At 44.4% G+C, this 11,182-nt stretch overlaps 1 protein-coding gene across 1 annotated transcript; it reads left to right on the forward strand.

Moving 5' to 3' along the window:
- The first annotated feature begins 372 nt into the window (after positions 1-372).
- LOC148789424 (uncharacterized) lies at positions 373-1,893 on the forward strand. The gene is made up of 3 exons (XM_088882994.1): positions 373-616; positions 719-1,274; positions 1,503-1,893. Exons 1-3 carry the CDS (start codon positions 373-375, stop codon positions 1,891-1,893), a joined length of 1,191 nt encoding a protein of 396 aa, XP_088739120.1.
- Positions 1,894-11,182: the final 9,289 nt, after the last annotated feature.

Below are 11,182 nucleotides of genomic sequence, written 5' to 3' on the forward strand. Positions count from 1 at the left end.
ACCCGTGTTCGTATCAATAATGCTTTGAATATTCAGTCGTTTTTGCTTCCTCATTGGAAATGGTTTGTTGATTATGCATCTGTGGGTAACCGTATCTGGGTAGCGTGGGATGCAAATATTGTTGATGTTCATATACTTGATTCAGGGAATCAATTTATGCATTGTCGTGTTACTACAAGGGCTGATAGTGAATCGATCATTATTACTGTCGTTTATGGTGCCTCTGAGATGATTGATCGTAGGAACTTATGAACTACACTGGAAACATTGGCACGTGAACACTCGGATGAGCCCTGGCTGGTAGGGGGGGACTTCAATGCAGTCAGGGATCTCAGTGAGGTCTGTGGTACGTCGGGAGATATAAGGGTGGCAATGGAGGAATTTAATACGTGCCTACAGAATACTGCGCTTTTACCATTACCGATGCAGGGTGAATGGTACACATGGCATAATCGAAGTGCTGGTCCTCGCAACTTGTGGAAGCGACTTGATCGTATACTAACCAATGATACATGGACTATGCGGTTTCCATCAGTGTTCTATCAATGCCTCACACCACGGACATCGGATCCCTCGCCGATGGTGATTAATGGGGATAATCAGCAGCGATTTGGAGGTATGTTCCGGTTTGACAACTTCCTTACTCGCTCACAAGATTTTATTCCTACCGTGTAGAGTATATGGCAACATCAAATAATGGGAGTGCCGATGTTCTCAGTCACCCGCAAGCTCAAGGCACTCAAACCTCTTCTTCGAGAACAGAGGAGAAAAAAAGGGGATATCTCCCATAATGTTGAGCTGGCAAGGGGGTTCCTGGAGCAGGCCCAGATATTGGTAAGCTCGCACAGACAGGATGAGCTATTTCTTCTGTTGGAGCATTGCAGTCGGCTTGTGTATGCAAAGACGGCCGAATTGGAGAAGATCATGCTACAGCAAAGGGCAATGATGGAATGGATGAAGGGTGGTGATCAGTGTTCCAGAGTATTCTTTCGTAAAATTGCCCAAAGACGGACAGCTAGACGAATCTTGCAAATTAATGATGCCCAAGGAATTTCAATCACGGAACCAAATGCAATCATACATGAATTTATCTCCTACTCCTTGCTAGGGGGAGACAAGCGTCAGAAGGTGATGGACCTTCGGTTTCTTAGGCCTTGGGCGAGGCATATCATAACAACTGAGGAGGCAGGCCACCTACTGGAACCATTCAGTGCAGAGGATATAAAAAAAGCTGTTTTCGACATCGGCGAGGATAAAGCACCTGGACCTGATGGGTATTCATCAGGATTCTATAAAAACGCCTGGCCGGTGGTGGGATAGGAGGTAACGAAGGCAGTACTGGAGTTCTTTTCTACGGGGAAGCTTCTTAAGCAGATTAATAGCACAATATTGACGGTTATCCCCAAGGTACACTCTCCCACGTCTGTCGCAGATTTTCGCCCTATCTCCTGCTGTAATATTCTTTATAAAATCATTGCTAAACTTATTGTCCAAAAATTGAGTGTGGTTTTGGACAAGATTATCAGCCCCTGCCAAGCAGCGTTTGTCCCTGGCCGGAGCATAGGGGACAATGTTATGTTAGCACAAGAACTCTTCACTGGTTATAATCAGGCCCGACTCCCACCGAGATGTGCTTTGAAAGTTGATATCCGAAAGGCGTATGACACTGTCGAGTGGGATTTCTTGCTATCGGTGCTTCAGCTATTCGGCTTCCCAGAGATATTCAGTCGATGGATTGAGGAGTGTATCAGCTCACCCTCCTTTTCGGTAGGGATGAACGGAAAGCCACATGGTTATTTTGCGGGTGCCAGAGGGCTTCGACAAGGCGACCCCTTATCGCCATATCTCTTCGTCCTTGTGATGGAGGTTTACACATGGGAATTCTACAGCTGATCGAGCAGGACATGAACTTCGCATTCCATTGGAAGTGTGCCGATCTTAGACTCTTCCAACTGGGGTTCGCTCATGACTTACTCCTATTCTGCCGAGCCAATACTGAATCTGTTCGGGTCTTCAAATCCGGATTGGATAGATTTGCTGATTGGTCGGGGCTAAGACTCAATGTTGAAAAAAGCCATATCATTATATTCCGATCAGCCCAAAATATACGAGAGGAACTGCTTTCGGTGTTAGGGTATCAGGAAGGCCACTTACCGATGAGGTATTTGGGTCTACCATTGATCTCTTCTCGATTAACTATCGCCGACTGCCAACCATTACTGAGCAAGATCGATACACGTATCAATGGTTGGGAGGGATTGGCACTGTCATATGCGGGCAGGGTACAAATCATTAAGTCTGTCCTTGTGGCTCTGGGTGTCTATTGGGCTTCGGTATTTATTTTGCCAAAAGGGGTCATTAAAGACATTGAGAAGAGATTGCGAGTCTTCTTATGGAGAGGTACGGGAAATAGTGGATACCCTAAAGTTGCATGGAAGGAGATTTGCAAACCAAAAGAGGAAGGAGGCCTTGGCCTTAAGGATATGAGTACTCTTAATCGAGCATTGATGTGCAAAAAGCTTTGTGAAGTCATCCGATGTGATAGGACTTCTATCTGGGTCGAGTGGTTGCGACATGGCCGCCTACGAGATGATTCGATATGGACTATCCCAGAGAATCGTGGGCCATGGGGATGGAGAAAAATTTTGCGATTGACAGGTTGGTTACGCTCAGTGGTGGAATATCGTATTGGTAATGGGAATGAATTTTTATTATGGAAGGATCCCTGGCATCACCTTGGGCCCCTCTTCGACAGATTTCCGCGGGGACCCAACAGTCTGGGATTGCATGAGTCTACCAAGTTGAGCTCGGTTACCTATGAGGGCCATTGGCACTGGCCATTGATTACGGACATGGAATATGTGGAGATTACACACGTGCTGCCTCGAATCCATGGGCGTACAGATCGTATTATATGGAAGGGTTCGAGTGGGAAACCCACTACCCAGGAGTTCTATCGGGCTATGATACCAGCAGGACCGAAAGTAGGTTGGATTTCACTACTTTCGGGTTCTTTGAAGATCCCGCGACATTTGTTTATCCTTTGGCTAGCTATCCTGGAGAAGCTAGCAACGACAGATAAACCATGGCTTTCCCATCTTGGGTGTTGCGTGCTGTGCAATGAAGACGTGGTGGAGTCACATAACCACCTGTTTTTCCACTGCAGTTTCAGTAGAAGATGCCTCAGTAGTATTCGGCGCATTGTACGATTCCATTGGCCTAATAGGGATTGGGTCAGAGATGTTGAATGGGGTGCAAAAAAATGGCGTGCGAAGCACATCATCAATATATCCTACCGATGCCTGCTAGGATCTTGTGTTTACCATATTTGGAGGGAGAGAAACCTGAGACGGTTTGAACACGAGGAGAGGCCACCGAGTGTAGTGGCCAACTTAATAGTAGAAGATGTTCGGCAACGTATACTCAGTATTAAGCTACCTAGCTCTATTAGCACATGTGCCTTGTATAGATTGTGGCTTATCCCTTGGCCTGTCGAGGGAAGCGCCTAATGAGGGACATTGTTGTACTATACTTCACTCTTTTTTTAATAAAAATTACACTTACCCCAAAAAAAAAAAAAAAAAAAAGTCCTCAACCTCTTCTCGATTTCATTGATGACTTTCTTAGGTAATATGAATGCAGAAGCCCAATATAAACTCAATGCTGAAAGCACAGATTTGATGATTTGTACCTGCTCAACATATGATAATGAAATCCCTTCCCATCCATTAATACGTGCATCAATTTTTGAGATAAGCAAATTCTTTTCCCTTTTACACTAACTTGTAGTTATTATTACACTTAGAAAATTTACCACAAAAATGTATGGTCTAGACCTACATTTGCATCAAGTTTCGTAGAATTATGAGAACGTCCAAAATTAAGCTGTTTTGCACGGTTTTGTTAAAGCAAGTTCATTTTTCTTTTACACTAACTTGTATTTATTATTACGCTTAGCAAATTTACCACACAAATGCATGGGTCTATTCCTACGTTAGGGTCAAGTTTCGTGGAATTCTGAGAACATTCAAAATTTAGCTTTTTTGCACGGTTATTAAAGGAACTTCGTTTCCTTTTTGCACTAACTTGTAGTTATTATTACGCTTAGCAAATTTACTACACAAATGCATGGGTCTATATCTACGTTTGGGTCAAGTTTTTTGGAATTCTGAGAACGTTCAAAATTAAGCTGCTTTGCACGGTTTTATTAAAGCAACTTCGTTTCCCTTTTACACTAACTTGTAATTATTATTACCCTTAGCAAATTTACCGCAGAAATGCATGGGTCTAGACCTACATTTGGTTCGAGTTTTTTCGGTAAAAGTAAGTTTCATTGAGTAAAAATGGTACAGTACAACAATATGGTCCCCAAATGGTTTATCCCTCGACGGGCCAAGGGATTCGCCATAATCGAAATAAAGCACGTGTACTGACTGATCTAGAGAGTGAGATGCTATGGATTCGCTGTCTAATGACCTCAATGATCAGTAATGCTATGGTAGTAGGCGTGCTCTCGGTGTGATCGAATCGTCTCAAGTTTGTTTCCTTCCAAATGTGGTATACATTTGGTTCGAGTTTCGTGGAATTCTTAGAACATTCGAAATTTAGCTATTTTGCATGGTTTTTGTAAAGCAAGTTCATTTCCCTTATACACTAACTTGTATTTATTATTACGCTTTGCAAATTTACAACACAAATGCATGGTGTAGACCAATGTTTGGGGTCAAGTTTCGTCGAATTCTAAGAACGTTCAAAATTTAGCTGTTTTGCAGGGTTTAATTAAACCAAGTTGTTTTTCCTTTTACACTAACTTGTTTTTAGAATTACGCTTAGCAAATTTACCATACAAATGCATGGGTACCTACGTTTGGGTCAAGTTTCGTGGAATTCTGAGAATGCTCACAATTTAGCTGTTTTGCTCGGTTTTATTAAAGCAAGTTCGTTTCCCTTTTACACTAGCTTGTAGTTATTATTTCGCTTTGCAAATTTACCACACAAATGCATGAGTTTAGACCTATGTTTGAGTCATGTTTCGTAGAATTTTGAGAACGTTCAAAATTTAGCTGTTTTGCACGGCTTTATTACAGCAAATTCGTTTCCCATTTACACTAACTTGTAGTTATTATTACGCTTAGAAAATTTACCTCACAAATACATGGGTCTTGACCAACGTTTCGGTCCAGTTTCATAGAATTGTATGAACCTTCAATATTTAGCTGTTTTACACGGTTTATTAAAGCAAGTTCGTTTCCATTTTTACAATAACTTGTAGTTATTATTACGCTTAGTAAATTTACCACACAAATACATGGGTCTAGACCAACGTTTGGGTCAAGTTTCGTGAAATTCTATGAACGTTCAAAATTTAGCTGTTTTGCTCGGTTTTATTAAGCAAGTTCGTTTCCCTATTAAACTAACTTGTAGTTATTATTGCTCTTTGCAAATTTACCGCACAAATGCATGAGTTTAGACCTACGTTTGGGTCAAGTTTCGTGGAATTCTAAGAACGTTCAAAATTTAGCTGTTTTGCACGGCTTTATTACAGCAAATTTGTTTTTCGTTTACACTAACTTGTAGTTATTATTACGCTTAGAAAATTTACCACACAAATAAATGGGTCTAGACCAACGTTTCAGTCAAGTTTCGTGGAATTCTATGAACCTTTTTTTGGGTAAATGTAAATTTCATTAATGAAGAGTAATGGTACAGTACAACATGTGATCATCAAATGGTTTCTCCCTCAACCCAAGGGATACGCCATAATCTATACAATGCTGGTGTACTGACTGACGAAGTTAAATCAACGCTAAGAATCCTCTGCCTGACGTCATCGACAATTAGGGTACTCAAAGTGGCCGGTGTCCGCTCAATGAGTTCAAATCTCCTCAAATTTCTCTCCCTCCATATGTGGTAGACACACGATGCAAATAGTGTACGGTAAGCGCTATAAATAATGTGCTTACCTCTCCATTTCCGTGTCGCCCATTCAATATCTATTGCCCAATCCCTGTTGGGCCAGTGAAAATGAATCCATCTGCGAATCTCAAAAAGGCATTGACGACTAAATCTGCATTGGACGAATAAATGTGAATGAGATTCCTTAGCTCCCTCATCGCACAATATGCATACCCCCAGGTAAGATAGCCATGATTTGTCCATGGTAGGTAGTTTGCCAAGGATTGGGAGCCATAAGATGAACGAATGCCGAGGAATCTTCAAGGAGCCTGAAAGTAGTGAAGACCATCCTACTTTCGGCTCGGGGGATCAAATAATCGATAGAGGGCCTAAGTAGTAGGTTTTCCTTCGTCACATCTCCACAGCACCCGATCCTCATCTCCAAGAATAAGCGGTAGGTTATGTGTGATCTCCAAACATTCGAAGTCCGTGATGGTAGGCCATTGCCACTCTCCCGCTGAAATCACCGAACTGAGTTTTGCAGATTGATGTGTCCCGTAACCGGCCTTGGTAAAGCCATTGAACCCAGATGGATGTCCTATCACACCGGATAACATCACATAATTTCTTTTTTTTTTTGGTAATGGTAAGTTTCATTAATAAAAATATGGTACAGTACAACATCACATAATTTCTTACTCATTAATACGCGATTCAAGGTAGAGATGTCCTTGAACCCAAGTCCCCCCTCATCTGCCGGTCGACACACATCTTTCCAGGCTACCTTGGCGTAACCACTAGACGTCGTACCCTTCCATAGGAAATTCCTCAACCTCTTCTCAATTTCATTGATAACTTTCTTAGGTAGTATGAATGCAGATGCACAGTATAAACTCAGTGCCGAAAGTACGGATTTGATGATTTGTACCCGCCCAGCATATGACAACGAAATCCCTTCCCATCCAGTAATGCGTGCATCGATTTTTGAAATAAGAGGCTGACAGTCACAGATAGACAGTGTAGAAGAGATTAAGGGGAGACCCAGATACCTCATAAGTAGATGCCCCTCTTGGATGCCCAAAATCTCGAACATCTGATCTTTCAATTCTTGAGCCGAACAGGATATGATTAAGTGGCTTTTTTGAACATTCAGCCTAAGGCCCGACACCTCCGCAAACCAGTCCAATCCCTCCTTGAAGACTCTGATGGAGTCAAAGTCAGCTCGGCAGAAAAGAAGTAGGTCGTCTGCAAATCCTATCTGGAAAACCTTGGAACTCTCACACTTCAAATGATAGGTGAATTGCATGTCCTGCTCAATTCATTGCAGAAATTCCAAATGTAAAGCTTCCATAATGAGGACAAACATATAAGGCGATAGTGGGTCTCCCTGTCGTAATCCTCTCGCTACAATAAAGAACCCATGAGGTTTTCCATTGAGACCAATTGAGAATGATGTCGTGGAAATACACTCCTCGATCCAGCTTGTGAACTTAGGTGGGAATCCGAACATCTACAAAACTGCTAACAAGAAGTCCCACTCCACCTATCATAGACCTTTCTGATATCCAAAAAAAAATTCTCTCTCTAAAACAAATGCTCTCTCTTCTCTCACACACACTGCTGCACCACAAAAAACACACACTAATGGAGGAGGCAAGGACACGGCCGCCGGCGAGGAGGGCGACGCCGGAGATTCCGCGGCCGGTGACGGGGATAGCATGGAGCGTGGGGACAGTAGAGAAGGTGCTGATGGAGGCGAGTTTGGTTGTGGATTTCGAAAATGGGTTTCTTCGAATCCGCCGGCTACCGGCGATTTTCCGGCGATTGAGGGTTGCCCTCGCTTTGGGGAGACTGTAGCAAAGATTCCGAGCGAAAAGGAAGGAGATTTGGCCACGGATAGGGCGGATTTGCGAGCACCGCCATTGTTGGGTTTTGAAGCTTTTTCAAGCTTCTTCAATGGCGGACGATGGACTGGAATCTCACCGCGTGAGTTCAATATGGCGGAAATTCTCAGTGTTGCGAGCAGAGTCATGGACGAGGGTGACGCCGATGCAATGGAGGCTCTGGTGGTGTTAAAATCACGATGGGAGAGAAGATTCGGCAATGGCGCAACAGCGATTAAGCATACGGCGACGACGACTGTGGCCTCGCTACCTCACGACCGTCGACCTATTCAAGCCCGCCGTTGTCTTCTTGGGCCGGCGAACGAAACTCGACGGGAGGATTTCATTTCTGGTCCTCCATTGACGGCGATTGGGAGTGCGAAAGGCGCTGGTGAATCGACGCCGCTTAATGGGGGAAAACCACGCTTGGACGAAGACGATGGTGGTCCGCCGGCGCTTGAAGGTACTTACTAGATCCCGACGCGGCTGTGCGAGGCCTTTCCTAGCGGACAAGGCTATGAAACTACAGACCAAACGAGGCATTCAGGCGCGTTTTTCCGATGAACGGGTGAACAGCCGACGACTACTCCGATGACCAGTGAGGTACGCCGATTTCCTAACGTGGATGTTGAGGTGGTGCCGGTCCTGAGTGTCGTGGATGCTGAGGTGGCGCCGGTTGTGAGTGACATGGATGTTGAGGTGGCGCTAGTTGTGAGTGACGTGGATGGTGAGGTGGCGCCGGTTGGGAGTGAGTTGGACGCTGAAGTGGCGGTTGAGGTATCGGCTGACGTCAGCCCTACTAGGGCTGACGTCATCAGTGCTGCAAGGGCTGATGTCAGCGCTTACTCCTCTGCTGATGTCATCCACTGTGCTAGGGCTGATGTCATCAATGATGCTAGGGCTGATGTCACTTCTTACAAATCTGCTGATGTCACTGCATACACAGCTGTTGATGTCATCAATCCTAGGGCTGACATCAGCAGTTTTATGGAGGAAAAAAACAGCAACTTGGGTAACAAATTGGCACCCGTTCCTCTGTTTATTGGGAACATTCCGCTTCATACTGGTTCTAATGGGATTGTCAATGATAAAATTGCTGATGCATTCAACAATTCGTCCCGGAAAACGCTATCTTTCATTGCTCCAACCAAGCAAAATGGGGAGGTTGTAGTTCGTCCTTCACTTGATACTGTGCGTGACGGATCCAAACGATGGAAATCTACGGCAGTGGGATACTTTATGGGAAAGCGGCCGTACTATCACCACTTGAAGGAGTTTGCCCATTCGGTTTGGCCAGCGCTACGAGAGGTTATAGCAACTGCTAATGGTTTCTTTTTCTTCCAATTTAAAACGGAAATTGATATGGAGGAGGTCATAGAAGGGGGGCCGTGGCTGTTTCAGGGACAACCAATTGTATTGCAAAAGTGGGAACCGGGTATGGCTATGAGAAAGTTAAAGCATACACATGTGCCTGTCAGGATAAAACTGCGACACCTTCCATTGGAATTCTGGACGACGGAAGGACTGAGTACTGTGGCTAGCGGTGTGGGTAAGCCTCTATACCCTGATGCGATAACAAGGGCATGCACGAAACTGGACTTCGCTCGTGTATGCGTGATGATTGACATTACGCAGAAATTGGAAAAACATATTATCATAATGACGCCAAATGAAGATGGCGGGGAAACTCCATGCAAGGTTGATGTCGAGTATGAATGGCTTCCCCCTAAATGCACAGGATGCATGACATTGGGGCATTCGGAGAAAGAGTGTTCGTTGACCAAACCTCAGAAGCAGACAAAGCCCCCGGTGAAAGTGTATGTACCAAAAGTCAATGTCCCCCCTCCACCAGCCCCCGGAGAGAGAGAAAAGCAACATAAGACCGTGATTCAGGTGGATGATAAAGTGAGAGGAGATGAAGGTACAAAACAGAATAAACGTTACACATCATCGCAGAAGGAGAAGGGTAACGAAGTGGTTATTTATAATCCTTTTGATGCCTTGAATTCACTGGACGACGCAGAAGAGGATACTAGGGGTCCTAACACATGCAGCCCCTCTTGTAGTGACCCATGTTGAATCTCGCAGTGTGGAATGTCCGAGGGCTGAATAAGAGAGACCATCAGCTCGCAGTAAAGGACCTTATCTCGGAATACAGGTTAGATTTTATGGGCATCTTAGAAACTCGTGTTCGTAGTAACAATGTCATGCATATTCAGTCGTTTTTGCTTCCTCAATGGAAATGGTTTGTTGATTATGCAACTGTGGGTAACCGTATTTGGGTAGCGTGGGATGAGAATGTTGTGGATGTTCATATCCTTGATTTGGGGAATCAATTTATGCACTGTCGTGTCACTCATAGGGCAAATAGTGAATCCCTCTTAATCACTATTGTTTATGGTGCCTCTGAGATGATTGATCGTAGAAGTCTTTGGAACACCTTGGAAACATTAGCTCGAGAGCACTCGGATGAGCCCTGGCTGGTGGGGGGGGGACTTCAATGCGGTTCGTGAAATGAATGAGGTGTGTGGAGCTTCTGGTGATATAAGGATGGCCATGGAAGAATTCAATACTGGTATCCAGGAGGCAAGGTTAATACCATTGCCTATGCAGGGGGAATGGTATACGTGGCATAACTGCAGCACGAACTCTCGGAGTCTATGGAAGAGATTGGATCGAATTCTCATTAATGACAGATGGCTTGCGAGATTCCCTTCCTCATGTTATCATAGCCTTTTACCGCGGACTTCAGACCACTCGCCACTTGTACTACATGGGGACAGGCAAAGTCAAACTGGAGGTATGTTTCGATTTGACAACTACCTGACACACTCACCTGAATTTATCCCCAGTGTGCAGAATATCTGGCAGAATACAATCGTTGGGGTTCCTATGTTTGCGGTAACACGCAAACTTAAAGCATTGAAGCCGGTCTTCAGGGAGCAAAGGAGGAAGAAAGGGGATTTGACCCTAAACGTTCAATTAGCTAAAGGCTTTCTAGATGAGGCACAACAGCTGGTGAGCTCAGATAGACAGAGTGAGGCCTTTTTACAATTAGAACACTGCTGCCGCCTGGTATATGCAAAAGCGGCAAAACTGGAACAAATCATGCTGCAACAGCGAGCCAAAATGCAGTGGATGAAGGGGGGTGACCAATGCTCTCGGATTTTCTTTCGTTAAATTGCTCAGAGAAGGGTGGCAAGGAGGATACTGCAGATTAATGATGATAATGGGACCATCCACACTGAACCAGAAGATATTATCAATGAATTTGTCCGTTACTATCAAAACCTCTTGGGCGGTAACAGACGACAGATAACATTGGATATTGGCTTTCTCAGACCGTGGGCAAGACATGTTCTCTCTAATGAGGAGGCTGGCCATCTTATATCGGCGTTTACACC

This window comes from Sesamum indicum, linkage group LG1 (assembly GCF_026168435.1).
Source record: "Sesamum indicum cultivar Baizhima isolate 11 linkage group LG1, ASM2616843v1, whole genome shotgun sequence".
Lineage (NCBI taxonomy): Eukaryota > Viridiplantae > Streptophyta > Magnoliopsida > Lamiales > Pedaliaceae > Sesamum > Sesamum indicum.

Bases quoted from the DNA above. Each gene is read 5' to 3' on its own strand.
- LOC148789424 (XM_088882994.1), top strand. From the start codon at position 373: ATGGAGGAATTTAATACGTGCCTACAGAATACTGCGCTTTTACCATTA. The intron at 617-718 runs GTATGTTCCGGT...CGATGTTCTCAG, and splicing joins TAATCAGCAGCGATTTGGAG to TCACCCGCAAGCTCAAGGCA. The intron at 1,275-1,502 runs GTATTCATCAGG...CCAAAAATTGAG, and splicing joins AAAGCACCTGGACCTGATGG to TGTGGTTTTGGACAAGATTA.